Source organism: Ciona robusta, chromosome 9, assembly GCF_009617815.1.
Source record: "Ciona robusta chromosome 9, ASM961781v2".
In the NCBI taxonomy this organism is placed as follows: Eukaryota; Metazoa; Chordata; class Ascidiacea; order Phlebobranchia; family Cionidae; genus Ciona; species Ciona robusta.
This window is the reverse complement of record NC_143243.1, coordinates 7886760-7913330: the sequence shown is the minus strand read 5'-3', so window position 1 is coordinate 7913330 and position 26571 is coordinate 7886760. Positions and strand designations below refer to the sequence as shown.

Genomic DNA, 26571 nt, shown 5'->3' with positions numbered 1-26571 from the left:
TGTATCATTTTTTTATATAATTTTTTTCATCTCATTTTGATTGCGTGCTTTTTATTTCAGAAAATAGTTTTAAAAAACTTTGTTTAAAGAAAGTTTCAGAGCAAACTGTCGAAATTATTCCATGGAAGTGTTTCCGCCTTCTTCCAACAGTTTCTTCAGCCTCTCCTCAAATCTGAAGGAAAGTTTAATTTGAAAAGACATCATAAAAGTAGCAAAAATGCAATACCCTAAAGGTGTATGCCACAGTAATAAGCCCCCTTACCAGAGCAATTTGAACTAAACAGATAGACAATGATCTAATTTAAAACACCTTTGGCTTAATATTTTTTCCTGTTCAACTTCTTTCTTCAAAGTTTGTGCTTCATAAGATTTCCCATCAGCCAACCATGGAGTAGCAGAGGCATTGCTTTGCATCTAAACAAATATTTTTTAAAACACTATAATGAGTATATGCAGAGTATATAGTACTGTGGGGTAAGATGGGATACCACCAGCACCTAAATCCCATATTTCCTGATCATTTTTTAACAACTATCAACGCTATTTTAGAGTTGTGAGGATACGGTTATATATTCCATATATTATATAAACCAAGTCCTCGACAAGTACCCGTACCCGTACCTCACCCGTACAGAATATTATAATAACATAGGAAATATACAAACCGTAGCATTCTTTGATAAAATGGTTGTCAAATTCTTTGCTGGTCCCATGGTTTGTGAATGTAGTGTATCGTACTGGCATTCAGAGTTACTGGAAAAGTAATTCAATATTAATAATGTGACAAATTCTGTAAAAACCTGATATAGCGTTCATACAGTTGCTACAAAATACACAACAGATAAAAATTAGGCCCAGCGAATAGTCGCAGAGAATATATATACAAAATAAAACATTTTTAACAGATCGTATAAAAATTCTTATTTTTTCAGTTTAAAAATTCTTATTTTTTCAGTTTAAAAATTTATATTTTATAAGTTTAATCTGTAACACATAACCTACCTGTTAACAGTAGGGTTTATCAGATCTAAGCCAAGAGCATCAAACTCCACTTCATCTAACATTGCTTGCATTGATTGTGTAAGGCTTGTTAAACTAAGTTTATAAGGATTGTAGCAAACCACCTGTTCTGTATAGAAACATGAATAACTTTTACAAGTATTATTTTAACTTTTGGATTAAAATAATATTATACAAAATTCATGGTTGGGAACTGTGACAGAAGTCTCCATATTAACTAATACAGAAAGAAACATGAATGAAATGACATTGGTTATAACATGGTTTGGAATTTGGTTAAAACTATTTATTGATAAAATATGGTTGTTATGCCCGAATTAAAGTCTACCTGCAACCAAGATATCCATTGAACATAAGTTTTAAACATATTAATCCTAAGCAGCAATATATGGTACCTACCTTTTTCCACATACAATATCTCCTGCAGTTTACTACTGGCCACGGCATCCACAATCCTGGGCCACGGAAATTGCTCAACAAATGTCCGAACCTCTGCAGTGGTTAAATCAAGCTGGTAGTCATATGCATACTGGTGCTGGTATAACTTCACTGTGGCTGCTACAGAAGCTGTGAGGGTGTCGTTTTTGGGGCAGGCAGTCTGGCAGTAGTTAAAAACCTTTTCATAGATTTCTTGTTCTGTTGCTAAAATGTGGGAAACATGAAAAATGTGAACAGGATATTACAGGCATACACAATGTTGGCGTGTGCTAGTAGTTTGCTCGTCCACTCCAAACAAACTAACTTAAAAAAATTTCGACAAAATGAGTTTCAAAAATGTAATCTGAAAGAAATTAGTCCTATGCATTCTTAAAATATACTAATCAGTAATCAAAATACAATTTAAAGACACCATGATTTTAAAACAAAGCAGAAACATTATTATACACACCATATTTATCAAACACAGGGAAAGATGGAAGTTGCAACTGGTCACAAATATTTCTTAACTTTTCGAACCCATCAGCTGTGTTCCAACCTTTACAAGGCACCTCAGTATCAGTTATACCTGCATAGGATAAAGACGGCTGGAAGTTTCTTTCTACACTTTGTTGCTCGTTAGTGTAGGATCCAATGTTGAAGTCTCTCCAATCAATTTGCACACAAAACAATTTTTCTTGAAGCTAGTATTCACTCGTATGACAGGGAAACGACAGTGGTTATAACACAGGTGTTCTGTTTCATACACCTCGTGCCCGCTTACAGTTACCACGTGTGTAAATTATTGGTTGAGTGTTTTGCCTGTCAATTTAGATTAGCCCCAACCACTGGGTTGAAGTAATTACTGTAAAGTGACAGGGCACATATGCCCACAATGGTAGCAGCGCCCATCTCAAGCACCAAACTCTGGTCCATAGAAAGCAATACCATGGTGCTGCAGCATTGATATTGATTCCAATTCATGCAACAATAAAACCCTCCTAATAATAAATCCCACACTTATCAAGGGCAGTATCATAAGTATTATTATACCTGTATCCATAGCAGGTGAAGGCCACGCTAGATTGTGTAAGTCTGGATGAGTAAGTACATCACATGTTGATTGTATGGCGTGGTTGTATATATCCACAAGCTGGTGTGGCTCCTGGTACAATAGTGGTGGTAACAATGTACGGCTCATATTTAGGCTTTTCTACTTATGTATAATGCAACAGGTTTCAAACAAAATATTCCCAGCATAATTATATTAACTGTAATTTTTAGCAGTTTGATTAATACGTTTAAGACTGGAAATCTGGTTTAGACATATCCATAGGCGCCAACATTTTAAAGTGTGAGAGAGGCAGGGGCAGATAGAGTCATTCAACTTTTAAAAAGTCTAACTATTAGTGGATTAATGCAGTGCAGAAAATCCTGGGGTCAGCCTGCCACCCTAGGTTTGGTGTTTAAGAAACATCCATCGTCGCAATTCCACACAAGTGCTTATTACTTACCAGTGTTGGCAGATATAGTTGTTCACGTTGCGTGCAATGTCTCATCACTGGTTTAATGTAAAGAATTGATATTTGGTGTTCAAGTACACAACGCAACGACTCACACACCCATAATGTTGGTTCACTATAAGACACCAAAGTAATCCCCCTTTTCAACTGAAGGAAATATAAAGTTACATAACATATATTTTTTACTTTTATATGGTGTGAATTATTTTTTTAATTTCAAATATTACCACATACTACTTATTAGATATGCAAAAGTAGTCGTATAAACTAGAACCTCTATTTCGTTGGCAATGTAATCCATCTGATGAAAGGAGAGAAGATGAAACTCGTATTTAAAATCATCTGAAAGACCCAATTCTGTAAAAAAATCATGTAGAAAAACTTCCATGTAAATTTTCAATGCTTTGTTCTGTAAAAATCATACAAAATACTAAAAAAGAAATAACGTGCAAAAATTTAAATGGCCAAATCTTGCCTAAACCTTAGGACCCATGCCATGCTGTAGGGCCTTCCCCATAAAGAATTAAAAAATGTGAATGAAAAATATATTTAAGATAAAAGATGTAAATTACTCACCATGAAGAATTTTCCGTTCACTTAACCCCGTGTCACAGTTCACCACAAGCACTGTTGTTGTTCCTTTATCCTCACATACTCGATTCAGATGATTCTTTAAGAATACAAACATCAGATAAATATTGTCTTAGACATCAACTGCATACCAGGGCATTTAAATGGCGCAAAACGGCATGCTTGTTTTTTGAGGAGAAATTCGAGTTTAAATGTCCCGAACACTAAAAGGATGCAGATAGTGAACTGACCGCACCAAACACACACCAACAAGATATAACTACAGTTAAGTTTTACTTTAATGAAATACAAATACCCTAAAAGCCTACATTGAAATGCTACCTGCCACCTCCCCTGCATTAAAGGACATTCGTTGTTAAACACCTGCATCTCTGGCCACAAAACAACCAGATGGACATACTCTTATCAACAGTTGCTACACTACATTTATTTTTTAAACTGCTGGAAAAAATGTGATTTCCTGCAAAGGAATTGTAGATAGTTATCTCACCTTTAAATAAGAGAAACAGTTTGGGTGAGTGATCATAACAAACAGAATGTTTGATCTACATAGATTTACTTCTGGTGTAGAGTTGAATATCACCTATTAAGTAAAAACTTATAAATTCTGCTGTGGGGAAGTGGTTAGGAGCTTGCATTGTAACCGAAAGATACCAGATTCAATGCTCGGTACTGATAAACGTGTATGTCCTTGGGCAAGACACTTAATAGAAATTTACACCAAACGAGTGGTCACTAATGGAGGTTTGGAAACCTAGGTGCCATGGAATAATGAGCTAAATTTGGCATAAATTTTAGGTGTCAGGACCCATGGCGTGCCCTGCTGTAGGACCTCACCCTTGCAAGGATACCAAAATGTAAGGCATCCCATCAAAACTATAGCTCATAAATTTAAAAACATAAACCCATAGAACACCTGGCAACATGCTGATATCTGTCTTCTGGTTTCACCAAATGAATAACGATTAAATAATTTCACTTCAGTGTCTTCTGTTCGTGGAAAACCAAACTTTTGTTTTAACCAAGCCAGCCAGGTGTGGTCACTGAAAAGTATTTTTTTTTTATTTTTAGTTTCATGCGGTATTTACTGATTAGTTTTCAGAACAGAAACAAACCTTTTTTTTCGATTTTTAATTTTTCTTTAGAAATAAATGAAATATAAGCAAATGATAAATACATTAAAAATATTATTTGTTAGTACATAGACTCAATCACCCAAACTATATTTCACACATATATAAGCATACTATACCAAACCAAAGGAACCACTGGTAAATATGGAACCAAATTAGTGGTAAATTTAGGTTGCTACTTTTAGGAAGGGTGTATATATTTAATACATGCGCCATAACAATGCATGTAAAGTATCCAAAAACTATTTAAGTTTTTTTAAACAAGACATGCCAGGAACCCGGAGATTCCGCTGACTGCCCCTCTGACCACACCTGTTATGAGATAGAATTCCAATCTTCCAGTACAGATGTGTGGCTTCCGTATCCAACTTATCATGCATTGCATCCCATAACATGTCCAACACTGGCAGTTTCTCAGTAAAAGCTCGCTTTTGTGTTTCACAAAACGAGCCAGCTCTGGATTTGAGGTCTTTGGACATTTTAGCATGGGAGTCGTATAATCTGTGGTGTTTTAAAATTTAACGAATATATGTTTGTAGTACTCTACTTGCAGATCAATTTCATTACAAATAAAGACATTATGCAATCAAACATAACAAACATAAAGCTAAAAATGAATAGCACTGGCATTGGTAGACGATAGAAACTAAAAAATCAAATGAAGACAATTTAGACAACACTGTATAGCTGTAACTATACAGAACATTACCATTGAACTCTATATTCGTGGTAACTTGTAAGCGGGCACGAGGTGTATGAAACAGAACACCCGTGTTATAACGACTGTCGTTGTCCCGCCATAAGAGGATAAAGTTACATTCATTTACTTACTGTGGCAGGGGGTCCATGGAAAGCGGAAATTCTCGTTTTCCTTCAATCGAAAAACTGTTTCTACGAGGCAGAGAATGATTTTTATCTGGTGTGGGTAAGAATTCATGTACTTGTAGTTGTACAGCACGCATGGCGGGGGCTGCAGGGAACTTCATTCGAGCGTATCTTCGCTTTTGTAGATCACTAAGCATATTTCTCCACCTGGGGGTAGGAATATGTAACGGAAGAATTAGATAATTAAACTATTACTAAAATCCCACAGTTTTATGTGATTCTAAAGGAATAGGAGACTGACGATACCATTTAGACAAAATATATATTTTTTTAATTAAACAATTGGTTGGACTGGAATTTTGTCTGTTACGTTCATAGCACGAGATCCTTACTGTATTAAATAATATAAAGTACAGTCATTGCAAAGTTGAACAGATACAAACAATATCCAAACATTTAAATTAGACTCACTTATTGAAAGAGTTTTTCAGTGTAGTTTTCTCCACTATTTTATGAAGTGTAGTGTGGCATGTTATTCGCTCCGATCTTAAAACTTCTTTCACCGACTTGAAAGATTCTTCTTGAATTATATCTTCTAATATTTGGTCTGTTGCGAGTGTGGATAGTTTGTCTAACCGGGCTTCTCTGTGGTGAATGTGAATCAATGAACAAAATTGAACATTTATTGGGGATTGTGAGTGAATTTTTATTGAAGAATAACCGAATATATGATGAACACTTATTTATGAATAATTCAATGAGTGCATGAACACAAATTAAAGGTGAATGAATGAGTAAATAAAACTTGTTTATTCTTGTGTGGCGAGCAACAGCAGCTCGTGCCTGGTTATAAAGTGACCATGTACGTAACTTTCAGGCTGATTGTTTTAAGTGTATATTTAAATATATACAAAACTAAAATATTACTTTGTAAAAAACGATAGACACTGATATGATTAATATGCAACAAACATGCTTATTGAACTTACACAACAATACCTGTGTTCATGTTTTGATATTTCATGAATTTGTTCCGACACGATTGTTTCTTCCATCTGCGTTGCTAATTCCATTGAATATTCACGAAGAAAAACTTCTTTCTCTTCTTTTAACTTTCTCTCTCTCATTTTCCTCTCCAACTGCTCCCTCTTCCTCTTTTCCTCCTCCCTCCTTCTCATTTCCTCCTCAGCAGCTCTCCGTAATGCTCTCTCTTGCTCCTGCTGAGCCCTACAGAAAATAAAAGTAAGATTTATTAACAAAATTATTTTAACTACCTAAAAAAATAAAGTTTTACTCCAAAAATTTGTCAGATTTTTTAACACCCCAAAAAGTATTTTTTTAATTTTCACCTTAAAAACATTTTACCGCCACATATTTGCACATTAAACAGGTTTTAAATAAAACAATAACATTTAAAAATATTATCGAAATATCTCACATTTTGATCTTTTGTTGTTGCCGTACTTTCTCTTCCTGGAGGACCTCGGAGCAAAGGATTCTTATTTCAGCATCCACATCATTATGGAGGACGACATCAGTTATTTCAGTGCTGGCTTTCACCAAGTCTCGTGCTTTCACAACCTTGGATTATTTAGGAAAATTAATATCTCAGCGTGTGAGGATCTGGGTCTACAATGTAACAAACAAACAAATTCAAGTTCATTCCATTATGTCAAAAAAGAAGATATATGTTTCGCCTAAATTGCATCATCATTCTCAGATTCAGAAATCATGGTATGGTAGGGAGGGGAAGATGGGACACCTTTAGCACATATTATCCAAATATCCTGATCATACTTTAAACAATTAACAACGGCCAATGGAAGTGGTAAGAATAAGGTTTTATAATTCCTTGAATGTTGTTTGTTTGCTTCGACATAGGACAAGAAAAAGGTGTAAGAAGAAAGGTTTTCCCGAACCCGAAAACAGAATGCAGTTGGTCAATGCATTGCATAAGAAAGTGTTCGTATATTTATTTACCTCAATAGAAACATCAAGCACCATTTCATCAATTACTTCATGAAACAAAGACTTTGCGATTAATTTCACCATCTGTGGATTGTACATATATAGTGGCCCAGCCAGAAAAAAAATAAGGGAAGGTTTTAATCAAAAAAAATTTCAAAAATTAAAAAAAATATTTTTTTTTAATTTTTTTTTTATAAGGGGGGGTTGCGACCCTCTAAACTCCTCCCCCCCCCCTGGCTGGCCACTGTATATATATAATTAATTAATTATACATGGTGTCATTATTTAGGTTTAAGGTTTGTGGGTTTATTGTATTATAAATTGAGCCTATCAACATTTTTTAATTTTCCCAAGAGTGAACGAATGTAACTTGCTTTATCCTGGTGCGGCTGGAAAACGACAGTTGTTATAACACGGGTGTTTATACACCTCGTGCCAGCAACGACAAGCCTTGAACTCATTTCAAACCTCTGCGTTACAGGCAGGTGTTATAACGACTGTCATTTTCCAGCCTAAAAAAACCTACTTAAATTAGTAAGCGAGTTACAGGCAGGCGGAAACGAGCTCTCGAACAAAGCTACAGAGCCAGCCAGATATTTAAGTAAGTTTTATTAGCACCAAGTTAAACTTACATTAGTGAGGACACCGGCAGGTAAACCTTGTGTTTGTGGTATTGACTGTTGTGTGGTCTCTGTAAAAAGATAATATCAATAAAACCAAACTACTAAAATCAAGTATAGCATTCACAAAATTATAATTCAAATGTTTTTTTCGAAAATATTTAAACAGTTTTTTTGTAAATAATTTTTTTAGTTTAAAGCTACAATTGAATTTAAACCACACCTTCGTTGGTGTTGCTAAATGATCTCTGTTTTTTGAAAAGAAATGTTTTATATATGCAGTAAACGACCAACCTATATTTTCCTTCTGTGGTTCAAAAGTATCTTCTGTATCTAGTAGAGCGGCATGCTTGCCAATGTACCTGGAAATTATGGTTTCATTTCTTAAATTGTGTTTTTCAACTTCCTTATTTGTAGCCAATGCATTTAAAACTGTTGGCAAAAATTCTGAAACCAAATTTTATGGTGTTTTTTATCAAACACTTTAATATTATTAAGTGCTAAAAGAGCATTTTATCAAATTTTGGAATAAAAGAAAATTAAAAAATTGTTTTATACTATTTGCCATTTCATGTACCATTGCACACACCTGGCAAAAGCAACTGTAATATTTTCAATTAAAAACTAAAATTACAAATTTCAAAATACCTTATCAAAATTTTCCAAATTTTCAAATATTTTTTTAAATTCTGAACTTTATTTCTCACCTTCCTTCTTCATCGAAACTGGACTCTGGATGATGAACATTCGGACACGGAGTCCTCCCGTGAGCGATGATGATGCCAAGGGAGCGTCCGGACATCTTGGATGACACTAGATGTGAGCGGAAGACCGACATCGCAACGTCAACCTCGCAATTTTCAGATCTCGATAACTCAATAAAACTAAAACAACGAAAATTTAAAATTGTGGAAAAGTAAAAATATTACAATTTATATTGTGTTGGTGCCAAATACATTATAAAAGTCTAAACGAGATTTCTTTCAATTGTTTCTGATATGATCTCAAAGCAAATTCTAAATGTCTTGATATATAGTGGACTAAACTTGTAAACTGTAGAATTATTTAAACATTGCAAAACACTAGAGGGCAAAATCCATGCGATAGCACCCTTGTTGTTGGGGTAATGGGCCAACTGTGGTCTAAATCTCAGGTCCCATGGCGCATCACGCGGCAGACCTCACCCATGTACAATAAAACATACAAAACACACATTCTGTCTTTTAAATTGAATATTTTGAAATATTTAGGTTTGAAATTTTTTACCCTGGTTTGGTGGCGATCATCAACTCAGTGCAGAAAGCATTAAGTTCATTTTCGTTACTGAAACATAACGTGCGCATTACGTCCTCCATCGGCACCCATGTGCTTCCTTTGGCTGTTGTGTACGCTCGTGCCATTGTAAGAATGGCCTGCTTGCGCACCTGGTGCAAAAAATTGAAAATTATTTTTTTATACTAAAAGTAACAGCTGTGGTGAATATAAAGAAAATTTTTATTTTGTTGGAAGTTTTAAATCTGCCACAATAATTACTACATGAATTTTTAAAAGGCATAGGTTCTCTGAAATCCTAGTAGACTACTGCACAGGATAAATCTATACTGATAACAATATTAATATTCCAGGAAAACACAATATATATACACAGTGGCGCAACCAGCGTGTTCAAAAGGGGACTGTCATATTTACGTTTAGTCAACGTTTATCTCTGACGCGATAAAACACCCCCTTATTGGTTGTGCAGACGAATGTACATTCTACTTTACGCGGTAAATTAACTACTACATCTACATTGGTAAAAAGACGTATCTAAATTAGTAAAAACAAATGAAACATTGGTGACAGTTTTACGCATGTCCATCGTAGATAATTTAACGAATATTTTCGTCAGAATACCTTTGATAATCCATTACGATTGTTACATCATAAACGAGATTGTTGATAAACAATCGTGTTTTATTCTCTCCCATACGATCAGTAGTTCTGTGGTTTTATCAAGTTTACACCAAACGATCGCAAATGATCTTTAAGTGATTGTTATAATTATAAGCATTATATGTATATAATATACATATATATATTATAGAAAAAACAACTTTAAAGCAGAAATTTAAGAATAGATTATTATGTAAAACCTGTGTAAAATATCTGTGTAGAATGGCAGCTTGCAGGTAAGTTGATTTTTTCACCACGTTAAAGAATCTTGCGTAGTTGTTACTATGTACGGACGAGAACGCTGCTACTGCAATCTGGACACTAGGTGATGATCTCGTACCAGCTTTCATATTTTGTAATTCTCTGGAGAAAATCAAGATTTTACGATTTCAAATTTTTTTTACAGAATAAGATTCATTGCAGCTAGCAGGTTAACATCACTTTTCTATTTGAGTGAGGTCTTTGTGGGAGAACCTGGGATTGAGACAAGATTTGACCCATTACCCCAACACACAGACTACCCTACGATGACTTATTTAGTGGCAGGACAACGACAGTACAGGCTTAGGAGTTACTACATGAATGTAATGTAACTTTGTGGGTGATTGTTTCTCTGCATAGCTGACAATTTAGAAAGCCCCTTAGTGACCACTGGGTTGTAGCAATATCCAAACATATACCGGTTCTCATTATATGAATACAATTGTTTCACACATCTTAACATAAACTTTATACCCTGACGCACAAAAACACAATCTCACCTTAAAACATCCGACGTTCTGTTGATATTAAGCAAGATGTGATAAGCTCGGAACTCGGGCTCATTATTTTCAAATCCAGGTAAACTATCTGTGGAAAAATCATCAAGATTTTGTGACTAATAGAACAACACTGGCTAAATCCCAACAGAAATACTTGCAGGAACTTACCCACATAGAACAAACATAATGCTCAAGCTCAAGGTAATATATTTTTATATTTATAAAATGTCTGCCCTTTGAAAACTAAGAAAGAAATCAAATTTACTTCTTTTTATTTTTTTATAAATTTGTAAAACATTTTACAAATAGGGACCACTGGGTTGGAGCAATTACCCTGAAATGTCTTGTTGTCTTGCCTAAGTACATATTGAACCCACAATGGTGAATTCTTTTGGCTACTTGACAAAATTTAAAAGACAAAAATAAAATAGTCTATTTATGAAATTTAGCCAACATGCCAAAGCTAAATTTGACAAGGAATATTTTATTTGTGTTTATAACAACCTTGTTGATCATAGTTAACATCAGTATACATATCCAGCACGGTTTTCATTGTTTTTTCCAAGTTTTCGTTGTTTATTTTTGGATCAAAATTATGCCGGTCTTCCTCACACAGTTCATGGGCGCAACATATGTGGAATCTGGGGGGTAACAGCAACTATTTACCTTCCAACTATATTCATTTATTGCAAATATTATGAAGATATCAATAGAGCATCTAGAGTCTGGTGGCGGGAAAATAACAGCAACTATTTATTACTTGTATATTACTCTATGCCTGGTAACAATCGTAAAAGTATATAAGACGGTTTCATTTATATATATATAGTGACACATTCAAAATGAGGTCAGGGGGTAGCTCCTTTTTTTAAAAAAACAACAAAATTAAAATAAAACAATATATTTAAACCCTCTCCCCCCCTTATTTTTGTTCTGGTTGCTTCACTGCATTTATATTAATAAATAACTTGACATAAACATCAGTTCCTACCTTGCACATTCTTCAGTGACTTGTACAGCATATACGTCATTAGATTGTTGAATAGAAATCTCTTTTCTCATTGCTCGTGTACGGTTCCATAAGAAGTCATACCTGTATGGTAAATAAATTACATTCATATATTTCTTATGTATTAACTTAGCAAACCACATATGTATTATATATCTTAAGATAAAAAGTTACAGCTACAGTCATACCTGTATGGTTTAAAAGGCCATTTTTACAAACATTCAACATATTTGTATTCTTCATTCTTTAAAAATAACCTATTTTTGTTTCAAAGTATTTTATTATAAAATAACATATTCTTTCAATGGGATATGTCATTTAAATTAACAAAGTCAGCAACATACCTCTAAAAAAGCAAGGACACAAGCCAAACCTACAGTAACATATTTAATATTTATAAACCCAACGTACCAGTCAGCAATCCTATCCTTGTCAATGCTATCAATGATGTGTGTAAGAAGATAATCCATGGTTAAACGAAGAACTTTTGTTGGACGTAGCTCGTGTGAGAGAGCTTCCTCCTACAATACAGCAAGCAATTGGAAAATTAAAACAAATGAACAATAGTTTTTGTTATTATCATATTTCTATGTTACAACTACAAGTTTCACACAATACGGTCAAGTGGGGAAAGATGGGACACCTTTTCATTTTATTTTCTCGTCAATTAATTACAAAACCTATCTTTAAGGCTCCAATAGATGTTATTAATTGTTTAAATACGATTAGAATGTTTGGATATTATGTGCTAAAGCTGTCCTATCTTCCCCCACAGTACTATACATTAATTCACTCATAAAAACTACATCCTGCATGAATAAAATCCACCAATGGCATAAGATAAAGATAACATGGTTACCTGATCTGCAGATGACCTGCTGTATTCCTTCACAGCCAATCTATGATCTATTTTCTTTGTCCCAGGTTCCGTTTCATAGCTCGCCAATAAGTTTCTATGTTGACGAAGGTAACGTTCTTTCTCTGCAGGGGAATAGTATTTATTACCACAGGAAATTTAGTATTTTAGGCTTCTCTTTTGCAGAGACTGACAATTTAGGCGAAATATGTATCTTTTATAAATAACAATTGGTTCGACAACAATTGGTTCGACTTGATTTTTGTCCGTTACGTTTTCGTAGCACCAGATCCTTACTGTATTTCTTCACACAAGAGTCGTTCAACTCTATGAGCAGATCAGGGTCAGATTCGCAGAATTTATTACAGACGAAAATGTAACAGACAGAAAATTCTTATTCAAATTGTAAAATAAATATTTAATAATACCTGGGCACATATCAGGGCAGGTTCCAATGGTCACAATGGCTTTGGATAAATCAGATTCTTTTACTAAGCGTGTTCGAAGTATTTTATCAATTCTTTCAAGGACAGCAAGTTTTTCTGTATCTGTCTTAGCAATCGTTGTCACTCTGCTGGAAATAGAAGAGAATAAAAAAGGGAAAAAAGAGCATTTTGAGAGACTTGAGAAAAAAAGATTTTTGTTATAATTTTAATTTTTAATTTAGTATTTATTTATTCCACTATTACGTTACAACAGAAAACCTTCACAGTAAACTTATTATTTTGTTAAGGGCAAAACTTATACAAAAACCCATTGCATCGAACACATGGCCTGTAATGTTTGTTTTAAAACTAAATCTTTAAAATAAAGGTTTTACATTATTTTGTAAATATCAAACCTGTGTCCTGTAGTTCCTTGTTGTGGGTTCAACCTTGGTTTTTGGGTAGATGGAAACTTCTAGAAAAAAAGTAATAAAAAATCTTGGTTATTTTGCCAAAAATATTATAATTTACATATTTTTTTTTACCTTGACAACTTTTTCTGTTGTCTTTTTCTTTGTATCTGTAACAAAAAAAAGTAAATTAGATTACTTTACAACATGCCTGGTAGCAGAAGTAACAGAACATTTAAAAATACATTAGTATCAACAACATACCCTCTGCATCTTCTGTTGATTGCCTCGACTTCGTTCCAAAATAAATGTGAATCGCTTTTCCAAAAAGATTCTGACAAAAAAGATTATTTTTACACTAAAGTGAAATTTTCTAATGAATGTTCCTATACACAATTTTATTTTAAATTACTGGAATATTTATGGTTGATTTTTGTCTGTTTTATTCTAAATACTTAGTTTTAAACAGCAACTTACTTTTCCTTTCATTTTAGCTTTTGCTGCTTCCTCATTGGTGGAGAATTTAACGGACGCCGAATTCTTGTTCACGTTGGTTTGAACACGTATGACATTGCCAAACCTTTATAAAAAACAAAGTCTAACTTTAGATTAGCAGTAACATAATTCATAAACAAACTCGCTGTAGTATACCCCTTAGTGGTATCACTGTGATTGGGTATATACACACTTTGGGTAATGCGACAACTTTTGCGTAAATCTCATGTCTCGTGGCATGTCACTTTAGGTCTCTAGGACCAAACCCCCTTTAGAAGTGAAAGAGGGGTACAACAGATACTTAATAAAATAAAATACGTTAAATAACATAACTATTGATTTATCTCTTCGAAAACGACAGTGCAGTCTATGTTATTTAAAGAACGAAGATAATGGAATCAACAGCAAAACAACAGTCATTAAAACACATTGTGGATAAAAGGTGTTGAAAAGTGGGGCAATTAAAAAAAAATTTGGCAATTAAAGAGTGTCAGCTCAAAAGAGTGTTAGTTCTCAGTTGCAACAATAATTTGTCCCCAACCTTGAAAAATGTCGCCTAAGTTGATCCTTGTCGTTCGACTCCCTCGGAATCCCAGTACACACAAGCTGGTTAGTGATTGCGTTCTCAATTACACCAGATGACGATTTTCTTCGCAGGCCTCCCAGTATTCGGGCAGGTTGTTTAGCTGGGAAATTATATTGTTTTTTATTAAAAACAAACATATTTTTTGGATTTTCATTAAAAAATAAACTTTCAATTTTTATTAACTTTAATTAACTTCTCAATTAGGAAAAATTAAATTGAATGAATTATAAAATAGAATATTACTAAAGTAAAAAGTAGGTACTCGAGCTATTTGAGTGGGCTGTATTTACCCAAATTTAATGAAGGGGTAACAACAAATAATTTTTTGTCATGAAAACCAATATTTAACAAAAAATTTGATAATACATTATTGAAAAAATCTTTTTAAACCTTTGAGGCTCCTGGGTGAAATTTTGTTGAGGGGTTTCCTAGTTTCAGTTGATGATGGTTGCATTTCTTCATTCGGTTTCTGGCTTAAAGTTTGGAACAATCCTGTTGATGAAATGCATTGTGGGTATAATAGTATTTAATGTAGTGTAGTACAGAATGTACATCATTTAGTGTGTTATATTGTACATATATATATTTATATATATATATATAGTAGGATGAGGGAAGATGGGACACCTTTAGCACATAATATCCAAATATCCTGATCGTGTTTTAAAAAATTAACAACGATCTATGGAAGTCGTGTCATGTGAGTCGTGAGAATACGGTTTTATAATTCTTTGAATGTTCTTCGTTTACTACCAAATAGGACGAGAAAATAGATTGAAAAGGTGTCCCATCTTCCCCCACCCTACTATATGCATGAATTTAAAAACACAGACTAATGTATGACCGCTCTGGTTTAATCAAAAAGACACATAAATAAATTAGTTTCTACTGTACATATGTATATACTTCCTTTACACAACAATGTATTCCATCATAAACAGTCATAAACAGTCCATACCTTTATGGCTTGTTCTTTTCAATGGTGACTTAATAGCTCCTGTATCAGCAGCTGTTACTGCAGATGATGAATCTAAAGGTAAAAAGTATTTGTTCAAAAACGTTCATATTTATTTTATTTGAAAAAACAAAAAAAATTGTTGATAAATTTGGCTTTGGGCAAATGTGATAAATTCATTTTTTTGTATTTGGTTTGTAAATGCTGGCTTGACCAAACATGACGTATCCACCTGAATCTATGGAGCGTTTCCTTCTTACAGAGAAAATATTCTCGGGCGTGTCACTTTTTCGTTTCACTGCTTTGCTTTGATCTGAAATGTTGATTTTGGATCTTATACTAAAGACATATATATATAGAGCTACGGTATGGAATCATAAAATAGTTTATATTGTAAGTAACAGACATGGTGGCAGCAATTTAGCTCGGATGACATACGAATAGTTTGTTAGAATTGCATTTTTTTATTATAAATGAAAAATTCCTGCGTGGCAAAGCTGGTAGTTAATAGTTATTATAACATGGGTTTTTAAAATATGGCTGACAATCTGGACAAACCATAAGAAACTAATGGTTTGGAATGATGGAAAAATGTCTTGCCCCAAGTAATATGCCCTTATATTAGCAGCATAGAGCTGGGTAGAAGCAGATGTGGCAACCACTGTACTGTAGCATAGGATTAAATCCCCCCACAAAGTGTAACTACTTTACCTATAGCTTGGGCAACTGGTAAATTCTGAAAGACAGGTTTTGCTTGGAAGTGATCTGCGTTGCTTTGGCTTGAAGTGGGAGGAAAATTATGTGTGGGTGATGGAAACCCTGCAGTGGATGACATGGTGTTTCGGAAATTTGGTGTTTTTGTCTGAAAAAGACCAACTGGTCCTGTTTGTCTTTTAAACACATTCCTGTTGGAAGGGTCTGAAGTAGAGCTCGATGGAATTGATTGAGAAATTCCAAATCTTGTTGGGAAATTACCAAATGTTGTCGCCCCACTTGGTGAAGGATTGAAGAAGCCAGGTTGGAGGATTCCACCTGTGTGTTGGTCACTTCTGGAGGGGTTAGAAGGAACTAATGTCTGTGTAAATGACCCTTGTTGTATATGGGAGCCAAAGCCGGTTTCTTGTGTTTTCTGTGCATTTGGTTGGAAACTGAACAAACCCGGCATCGGATGTTGCGTTTTCTTGCTTTGCTCGTCATTTTGCTCCATGACGGGTTCAAGCAGTCACAAAGTAATAAAACCCCTAATGGTTGAGAATTAGGACCTAAAGAAATATGAAACAACGTGAAGTTAATTGCATACTTCGAATTTATTTAAACATGAAACAAAGGGTTAAAATATTAAAAGTTGTTAACTTGAAGAACAAACACATTTTCCTTCAATAAAATATGAAATACGGCTTCGAAATTTTACAGAAAAGTTTTTACCCAAGATTAATGAAATATAGAAGGTGCTTATGGTGTGTAAAATGTTGCAGAAATTATTTATAAATTAATTGAAGAAAAACTGAAAGTAAATTTCACAATTGCATTAGTACATGAAGAAAGGTATTAAAAATGTTAGTTTAAGTTTAATTTAAATACATGTAATAACTGAGACGATTGAAAATCATGAGTGAAAATGTATCGATGAGATATAGTTAGTGGTTAGTAGTAGAAAAATATATATATCCCCTATTGAACTACTGTAGAAGTTAAAAACAGCACCCACTGAAAAATCATTAAAAACGTCGACAAAATAGAAAAACATGAAACACGTTAAAAATTGTGACACTCAAAAATAAACACAAAATTGTGACACTCTAAAAAAATCGACATAAAAAAATCAAAAAATTAAAACAAGAAACAAATATATATGACATTATTGTAACGTGTAGCAATATCTCATTATTGCATAGAAGTAAAAAAACGCTATAAGGCAAGAAATGATCGTGTAAAAAAAGCGTCAAGCGCGAGGGAATCTAATAAGCTCATAATAAATAGCACCATGCGTATTGTAGAGCTTATACACGTAGATTGAATGTGCAACTATTAGACAATGAAACTAACAACAAAGTCTATGGATGGAATCATAAAACAGTAAAATTATATGAAAAGTTACCAAAAAAATTTAAAGGCCGGTAAAAAACCAGTTTAAAAAAATTAAATAAAGGCCAATTTAAAAAAGGTTTAAACTAGAAATAATAGTCAATTTAAAAATGGCTGGAAAATCAGGTTTTGCAACGAATGTTGATTTCCAACATTTTCACCAGTATTGTTTGGCACTTTTAATAGAACGTACGTTTCCATGTTTAACCCACAATCTCTGGATGTGCTGTAGTTTAACTCACCCAATGTATTTGTATAGACTATGATACCATATGTGAATAACCTAGATACATATTGTCGTATATATTAGTGGGATTTATCAATAACATGGGATATGACCCAGAGACCACCCTGGTTTTACAAAAGATAGGCACCTATGTTTGTAATGGTTGCTTTTACACACACAATCCTTTTAGAAACCGATTTGTTAAACTATATATACAACATGATGTTGGGTAAAATTCCTGGGGTAAATTTTTTTTTTTGGGGGGGGGGATTTTTGGGCTTAAACCCATGAGTCGAGACCTTCCGGTTGAATGAGGGTGACATAGTTGGGGTCAGGGGATACGAGGTGGGTGTGGGGTGAAGTTGGGGGGCTGTGGGTTTGATACCTGGGTGAAGGGAGGGGGGTTTCACGGAATACGTTGGATTGGGTGGAAGCGTAAGACGTGGAAACCTGGGGTGGATATGGAGATGTTAAAATTAATTATATTCTAATTTGAAAAATACGACACTTCCACAAAAATCTTATTTATATACAGACCACAAAAGTTTTCCATGCCTATTCTCAATTGTTTAACAGGAGAAACATCTTATGTTTTAACAAACCTTTTTAAGCCTTAAACATAAGAACATTTTTTTCTTACAACCTATTAAAGTGTGTTCCCTGTACTTACTCTGTATGGCCTTTGTTCCTCAGGCGACATAGAAGCAGGACTTGTGTAAGGAGACACTTGACTGCCTACACTTGCAAAGCTTGGAACTCCAGTGAAGCTAAAGTGATAAGGTCCCCAACCATCGTGTTTTAACACGTTTCTTACTGGTTTATGATCCCATAGAAGTGAAAGAACGCGCCCAGCACACTGGACTAACCGTTGTGGGTACCTGAATCAAAAGTTTATTATATTCTGTTACTTCACCAGGCATAATGTAAAAGTCTTATATTGGCTCATCTGGTATGACAAAACGTAGTGTAATTCCAACAGTTTTTATCTGCCATTGGACATGACTCGAAGTCTTGCCAGTCCAGCAAATTGTAAAATAAAAGCGATATATATTTCGTCTAAATGACATTGTCAGTCTCTTATTCCAACAGAATTACATAGTTTGCTTTCGTTAACCACAATGTACTTTTTATTCAAAACTAACCTGAAATGTGTGCTTTTACTTATGGCCACCAATCTCGGAACCCCACCCACGTTATACAACGCCATGGAGTTATCCACGCTTAATGTGACCAACTCCCTCAATGCCCCACATACAGCTTCCAGCAGCAATGTACGTTGATGGGTGAGTAAAGCTGGGGCAGAGTTGGGCGAGTTCTCAATGTGAAAGGTAGGTGTGAGCTCGACAACGGGAAGAAGGTCAACAAAATCTGACATGGCGTGTTTCCCTGTAAGTTTGAGGTATTGGGCAAGTATGAGTGTGAATGAATGTAACTTATTGATTCTCGTACTGGGGCAATGGGAGTTTTTATAACACAAGTGTTCTGCTACGTTCAATGTATGTGTGACAATTTAAACAACCACAAAAGCCGTTAGGTGTATTGCCTAAGGACATACAACCACAATGGTAGCATCAAGCAACGCACACAAAACTATAAGGGATTTTTTCATGAAAACACATATAAAGACAATATATCTTGATAGTTACATAACTTATTTTTCAGATATCAGCGAGTTGTATAAAATCTTAGCAATTTATGTTGAGAAAAACAAATAGATTAAATAGGTCTTACCCAGCAATTCTTTGTTCCTTAAATCAAGTGACATATTCCTGAGGGCTGAACACATGACAGTTACAATACGTTCGTTCTGCATATGTAGAAACTCTACAAGCATAGGAAGGCCTTTCTCTTTGCGAACTGTAAGTCTGTAAAATTAATAATAATTTTAAAATTTCCATTACCAACACAAGTTTTAATTTGAGCTCAAAGTTCAAATTTATCTCGTCTACTTTTTTACCATATATATTTTATTATTTGGAGTAAAAATTTATATATATTTATTATATTAGATTAAAAACATTTATATATATTTAGAAAAACTATATATAGAATATGTCTTATTGTTAGTAGTCAAAAAAAGTGTATTTTTGCCGTTTTTATAGTGCACAAGTAAATTTAATACAGCTTGGTAAAGCTTGCAAAAATGCAATTTTTTGTACTGAAATTACATTAAAAAACCAACCACATATCTTGCCTTATTGTGGCGGCCCAAACCCACTGGCCAGCTGAAAGGTTTTGTAAAGCACCAGCAGCAGCTTCAAGTGTACCAAAGTTACAAGTCTCCGATAATATAGCAAGGTATCTTCTAACTACAGTAGGCTGCCATAACAGCTCGGGCCCATCAGTAACATGCTTTGAGAGTTGGGGGGATTTTTCAGGAGTTTCCTAAGAAAAAAATTAGAACTTTATATAAAAATCACTCTCTGTGGGTGATGCCCTGCAGCATATCATGGGACAGAGTTGGTTCATAACCTTGACACCCAGATTTTCTGGCTCGGCCCGAGTTTACATAAGATACTAAGTCTAATTATTTCATAACCAAATTACAACAATTCTAGGTACAATTGGTTGGACTTGATTTTTGTTTGTAAGGTTTTCTTTGCACCAGATCCTTACTGTATTTCTTTATAGAAGAATTACAACTCTATGAGCACCATATCAGGGTCAGATTCACATAATTTAGTACAAGTTTAAAACCACCCTACCTGGTAACTTCTCCTCTTTTTCTCTTTCCTCCTCCTCCAACAATCCTCCTCCTTCTCATCACTCCTCCTCCCCTCCGCATCCCTACTCATCGGATCATGAGCAGCATCCACCTCCATAGCAAGTCTATACGAGAGGTTCCTCAGAACACACATGCAGTTTTCCACACCCTAAATTGAAACATAATAATATCAATCAAGTTAAGTGAAAATTTTACAATAGGTAATTATAAATATTATTTGTGACTTTTTTCTGTTAGTTTTATTTACCAAACCCAGGCCACTATATTACAATTCATATAATTCTTCGTATGGTTGTAATTTGACATGTATTTTCGCCAGCATACCTTCTATTCTATTCTATAGTGTGGTCTAGAGGACCTAGGAATGGTGGTATATACCTTACTGTCGACTTCATTTTTGCCGATTACACTCTCCAACACCACAAGCAAAGCTTCCACGAGCCCGACGCACGACCTCATCTTACACCGAACCTCAACACCAGCCGAACTTACATTTCTAAAATGAAAAATATTTAAATAACATAGTGGCTTAAAATAAAGGCAGTTTTAAACAATGTGTTACTTAATATAACATAAGAAAAACCTATAGAAAATCTACACTAATATTTGGGGTACATGACCAAATCTTGCTTTATTCCCAGGTTCTTAACAAGGACCTCACCCACATAAAATATATTAACATAAAAATCCTAATATAAACGTAACTTGCTTTATTTCCGCATAGCGGAAAAACAACAGTCGTTATACCACGGGTATTCAAACTTACGAGTTACCACATATGTAACTTTGTGGGTAATTATGTGAAATAACTTTCAAACAAACCTTAAACAGCCAGTTGCGTTTACAAATAGAGTGGTCCAGTGGTTATCAATGGTGAATTCACTGGTAGTCATATCGGTATGTGATCCACCAAACTCCATAGAACCGGTTGAAGGCAGAGCAAACCGGTCTGGCTCCAGCATATTCACATACCGAAGTACAATGCGCGATACAAGGACTGGAATAGCACCATCAGCAATTGGTGTTTTAAGCACATCACATGAAGACAGATTCCACAACACACCTAAAGAATATTCTGTTACTTCTACTACCAGGCATAATGTATTTCCTACTTTTTGTTACAAAACACTATGTTTGTCATACCAGATGAACCTTCGAAAAACTATTTTCCCCTAATGAGGTATAATACAGTTAGTTTATGGGCCTAAGATTATGAAACGGCTTCCGGGATAATATTTTATCAATCCATAACTTGGTAAAACTCAATAAAAAGCAAGACCAATACATATTTCAGTTGCATATGTGTTACATAGGTAACATAGGTAACATAGGTAACATAGCCCATATACATGTATATATATTCTGTGTGGTTGTTTTCTCACAGGTCATAACTTGGCAGAACGATAATAAATACAACTAAAAACATAAACGATGTTTTATCACTGTAGTCATTCTGTTAACCCTACTCAGTAAACAACCTTAACTACTATTTTAGTGGTTTTTATAACTCAGTTGTAAACTTAACAATAAAAACAATATTTTCTACAAACATAGATACTCTACCTGATATTAATTCCCTCATTTCATGATCTTCTGTGTTGTTAAGCACATGTGTCAACGATGACACCCCCCCACAGTTACGGACGATGATCTTAGCATCGTCGTTACTCCGTCCATATATCATGTTACGCAATGCACCGCATGCATTTCTCTGCACCTGAATGTAACGGATGGGTAAACAAGGTGACAACAGCAAAAGCAAGGCACATGTAGTATTGTTTAATACTTGTTACTGTATAAATACTAAGCAGGGATTAGCGGATAAAAAAATTAGTATATAAATATATCTATAGGCTATACGCCTATATAACAACAAAAATTAATATTTTTTCAAAAAAATTGTTATTTTTTTATATATATATTATTGATTTTTTTATTAAAGTATCAAAAATAAAGAAGACATGACAAAAAAATTGTATTTAAAAGATGCATTTTACATTGTTTATCAGGAGAAAAATTATTCAGAGTCTAAAATTAATAATTCCTCCATAAATATACCGTGCATACCTCAATAACATGGTGGTGAAGCAAGTTTACTAGTAGAGGTATGACCCCCATCCTACGTATAACAGCTTTCATATTATCATCAGCATACGTTAAGTGTTGTATGTAAGCAGCTGCATTGGACACAACCTGAATATTAGATAGGTCAACATAAAATAGTTAAAGTAAAAGAAAACAAACTCAATAAGACGAACATTAAGATGCAACATGTTCTAAATAAATTTGCTTACTATTGCTGTCAAGCCTATTATGATTAAAAGCTATCTTTTAAATGGGTCAGAAAAACACAAAATGAAGGTTACAGTCATAACACTTTACTTTGATACTCAAACGTTAGTTTTCATGTGGTTGAACAGTTTACTCGCATACTAGGGAAGTAGCCTGTTACCTTACCTGGTATGAAGGGTGTCGCAACATTTGAATAACTTGTCTTATTTCTGGATCTTTTTCATAAGAGAAGCTAAATAAAAGTAAAAATATAAACCCACTTATAGTTGTTATATCATTTTATCAAACAATCACTATACAAAGTACAACTTTTCACGCAATTGTGTGCAGCTATGCAGTTACTAGAGGAAAAGTTTTTTGAACCCATTACCTCTGGGTTAGATACAGGCACGCTAACCACTTTTACTAACGGTAAGGAAAAGGGCTAATGGTTAAGCACAATAATCCTCAACTCACTATGTATTAGGTTGACGTTGGTGAGGTATCAACTCACGAGGCGACAACGATGTCGTTCGTGTTCGATGTCGGAATTCAACTGGGTCACTAGATGGCGTTGGAGGGACGTAGTTCGAAGTTTCTATAAAAAAATACGAAATTAATTAAAAATATTTTGGGGTCCGCAAATTGAAAATATTTTGGGTTCCGCAACTATATTGTATTGTGAAACGAATGCAGTCAAAAATCCTACTTTATGATGTCTTTATTCTGGCACTTAATTACATAGGAACCTATTTAACTTGGATATGCACTATGCAGGTAGGTCTTGAAATAGGTTATAATTATGTGAGCAGTCTCGCTACACAGCACTGACCACTTCATCAATTAAACATATAATAACATGGGCTACATTTTAAACAGCAGCCTGTGTTTTCCATACGATAAAGTCGTATGCTTAATTATTTTGAATACAGAGCTCTCAAAATTGCATATCAAAACTAAAACTGCATGAGTGCCAACAAAGTAAAAACCAGGTCACACACAGAATAATATCTTCTTATGCCTAACTATTTTGCACAAAGATACTCGTAAGCAGAAAGACTGCATGGGTGCTATTAAAGTAGTAAAACCACACACACATATAATACTTACTTGGTGTATGGTTGTCAAGATGAAGAGGAGGAACAACGACCGGCGACTGGGGTTTCTGTGGTTCATTTTTTGCTGTGTCATTATTCCAGTTATATGACTCGCCACTTATTCGGTGAGAATGTCGCACCTCACGACGAGTTCCTATGAAAAAATATCTCTTAAACACTGTGGTTTTCTGTTCATTTTAAATACAAATATGACACTCCTTGACCAATATGTATGATTAATTTGCATCTAAAAGATTTATTAAAAAAAGTAAAACCTAAAAATAAACAAAAATCTTCAGTGAAAAATAGTAAAAAAAATTTTTTCAACCAGTAAGTTTGATATAAAATCATATTTTATCCGCTGTCAATGTTTGTATTACTTTACTCTTAATGTTTCAGAATTACAACTTACTGCGGCCGTCTGGTACTTGGTGGTAAATGTTGTTACTCCCATGCACATGTCGAGGTAACTCTGGGTTACTTTGATGATAACGAAGTGTTGGTTGTTGGGTGTTTTGGGCGTATGATGATACACGAGGTGGTATGGCTGGTGGTTTCGGTTTGTGACTTTGTATGGGAGGTTGGTACTTGCTTTGTGGCTCGAATGCATATGCAGGTGGTTGGTTGTGATTTGTATAATTGCTACGAGGTCGTTGATGAGGGTGTGCATGCTGTTGATGGTGATGGGGTGCGTAATGGGCTGTGGAATACATGGGCAAATATCCATTCCCACGCACTGTGGTATCCACCTTTTGTTTATGATGAAGCTGTTGCTCTAATTGGTGTCGGTCGTAATACATCCCTTGTCTGTATAACCAGTCTGCGGGTACGTACTTAATAGGTATTGGATGGTTCTCTATATCATGAAGAGCATGGACTGTGGGGTTGGGAGGTTGGTGGTTCGAATAAGGGGGTGGGTTGGGAGGGGGAGAGACATGGGATGGTCTGGGGGGAGCTACACTGATTGATGCGGGACGAGATTGGCCATGGTAAGGATATTGGCTGTACGAACGCTGATGTACGGGGTATGCTTGACTGTATAACATCTGCAAAATAATGAGTAGGTAATTTTACAGTCTACACATTTAAAGATGGCCTAGTATGGTATATTAAATATTTCTGGATACAATCACAGCGCTTAGAAAGTCTGCTTATATTCCAGAGGTTACAGGCTTAATGCTTGATGCTGTTACCATTATGGGCCGGCATTTGCATTAAATAAATGCTCGCAATGTTACACGTGCTAACTCATAAGCGGACATGAGCTGTAAGAAACAAAAACTTATTATGACCATCATTGTCGTATACAAGTCACATCTTTTCATTCATACCTTTGCTTCTACTGGTTGTCTTGCTTGTGTGTAATATCGATCATTAATAACTTGATTCTCAGCACAGTCACCTAGAACGAAGAGAACTTTAAATCTATTGTTGATTAAAATTATTAGTAAAAAATAAAAATTCACAAACACAAGCACAAGTGTACAAGCAATTGCCTTTGGTCACTGTAAGAATATAAACATACTGTCATAACGTTTTGTTCCATTCGGAAGTGAAGTTTCCACTCGATCAAGCGATGAACCTTGTTTACTTTCAGTGTCGCTTATTTCTCTTTCATTTTCCTCTGGTCTGGATATTAAACAATTGCAATAGATAAATATACTACAGTGCATGGTACATGGCACAGGGAAAAGCATTTTAACTTCTCTGACTCTGAGTCTGAGCAACTGGTTTTTTTCTGCATCAAACTAAAAAGTTTAATGTTTGTGTTGAGAATTTGAATTTCAAATCTATTTTGCACAGATTTGTTTAATTGGTATGCCGCACATTCTACAAATATTCTGAGATATGCGCAGTATACTATGGATCGTGCCCATTCGAATAAGAAAAAATTAATATCTTGCAAGTCTCGTTAGTGACAGCATAAGCTATTTCTGCGGACTGGATGTAGGCCATTGGTCCATAACAAGCTCCTGCACTGAAATGAAATTGTATTTACCTATAATTAAATGCCTCTGGAGACTTTACTCTAAACTGTTCCAATTGATTTGCGACAGTTATGTGTTCTTCCTCTAATTCACGCGTCAGCTTCTCAAACTGTATTTCCTGAAAGCAGAAGTACAATGTAAAAAACAGATATAATAATATATATTATATATATACGCGTTTACTAATTATAAAAATTAAAACAACAGAAATTGTACCTGTTCTTTCACAGATGCTAAAATAAACTCGGTGTCGCCTTGACCTGAATAAGTGTTCACGTATTTACGGTCATGGGACATTCCTACACTATGAAAATTGCGGAAAATTCACTGCAAATTTTATTTGTGCCTGTAATACACAATAGCAGTTACAAAACTTGTGAAATATATCACTGCTCAATCAAACTGTAGGCGGAACTTTGACTGAAAACGCGTACTCAAAAGCAAAGTCGCAAATTAAAGTTTTGAAATCTGACTCATGTAATTCTGTCCCGAACCTGAGAATACGGAACCGTAAAATCCGAGTGAGTGGCGAAACTTCCGAAGAATGACCGAACCGACCATTTACACGGCAAGTCATTGGTAATGTTCGTAAAATTGTCGTGCTGAATGGAATGTCCATAAACGGGCTCTGATCAAACGCACAAAAAACA

General features: G+C 34.7%; 2 protein-coding genes across 5 annotated transcripts; both read right to left on the bottom strand.

Annotated features, from left to right (window-relative positions):
* Positions 1-34: 34 nt before the first annotated feature.
* Positions 35-16812, bottom strand: LOC149731917 (uncharacterized). Of its 4 annotated transcripts, none has more exons than XM_089885427.1 (38): positions 16241-16812; positions 15762-15842; positions 15533-15604; positions 14965-15066; positions 14530-14674; positions 13971-14073; positions 13758-13827; positions 13629-13663; positions 13479-13558; positions 13087-13232; positions 12662-12783; positions 12214-12323; positions 11785-11886; positions 11298-11434; positions 10794-10881; positions 10233-10395; positions 9364-9521; positions 8805-8981; positions 8392-8459; positions 8110-8168; positions 7490-7561; positions 6948-7090; positions 6509-6736; positions 5981-6154; positions 5516-5716; positions 4997-5185; positions 4468-4594; positions 4042-4134; positions 3537-3630; positions 3235-3317; positions 2952-3107; positions 2491-2602; positions 1910-2026; positions 1420-1662; positions 1003-1129; positions 666-753; positions 311-414; positions 35-172 (listed from the first exon to the last, which is right to left on the bottom strand). In XM_089885427.1, exons 1-38 carry the CDS (start codon positions 16734-16736, stop codon positions 115-117), a joined length of 4923 nt encoding a protein of 1640 aa, XP_089741553.1. In that variant the 5' UTR covers positions 16737-16812; the 3' UTR covers positions 35-114. The 4 variants fall into 4 exon arrangements, with proteins under 4 accessions (XP_089741553.1, XP_089741554.1, XP_089741555.1 ...); XM_089885428.1 differs by having other exon boundaries at positions 13500-13558; XM_089885429.1 differs by having other exon boundaries at positions 13087-13229; positions 13500-13558.
* Positions 16792-26474, bottom strand: LOC149731916 (uncharacterized). Its single transcript, XM_089885441.1, has 18 exons — positions 26138-26474; positions 25933-26039; positions 25459-25562; positions 25265-25335; positions 24346-24979; positions 23947-24087; positions 23314-23434; positions 23023-23089; positions 22633-22758; positions 22129-22282; positions 21388-21628; positions 20944-21061; positions 20546-20713; positions 20035-20225; positions 19572-19705; positions 18983-19226; positions 18511-18718; positions 16792-18290 (listed from the first exon to the last, which is right to left on the bottom strand). Exons 1-18 carry the CDS (start codon positions 26216-26218, stop codon positions 18120-18122), a joined length of 3081 nt encoding a protein of 1026 aa, XP_089741567.1. The 5' UTR covers positions 26219-26474; the 3' UTR covers positions 16792-18119.
* Positions 26475-26571: the final 97 nt, after the last annotated feature.

Bases quoted from the DNA above. Each gene is read 5' to 3' on its own strand.
- LOC149731916 (XM_089885441.1), bottom strand. From the start codon at position 26,218: ATGTCCCATGACCGTAAATACGTGAACACTTATTCAGGTCAAGGCGAC. The intron at 22,283-22,632 runs GTATGCACGGTA...CGTTACATTCAG, and splicing joins TTCACCACCATGTTATTGAG to GTGCAGAGAAATGCATGCGG. The intron at 20,226-20,545 runs GTAGGGTGGTTT...TTTTTTTCTTAG, and splicing joins AAAAGAGGAGAAGTTACCAG to GAAACTCCTGAAAAATCCCC.
- LOC149731917 (XM_089885427.1), bottom strand. From the start codon at position 16,736: ATGGAGCAAAATGACGAGCAAAGCAAGAAAACGCAACATCCGATGCCG. The intron at 11,435-11,784 runs GTAGGAACTGAT...GTTACCCCCCAG, and splicing joins GTCACTGAAGAATGTGCAAG to ATTCCACATATGTTGCGCCC. The intron at 9,522-10,232 runs GTTTTACATAAT...TTTTTGCACCAG, and splicing joins TACACAGATATTTTACACAG to GTGCGCAAGCAGGCCATTCT.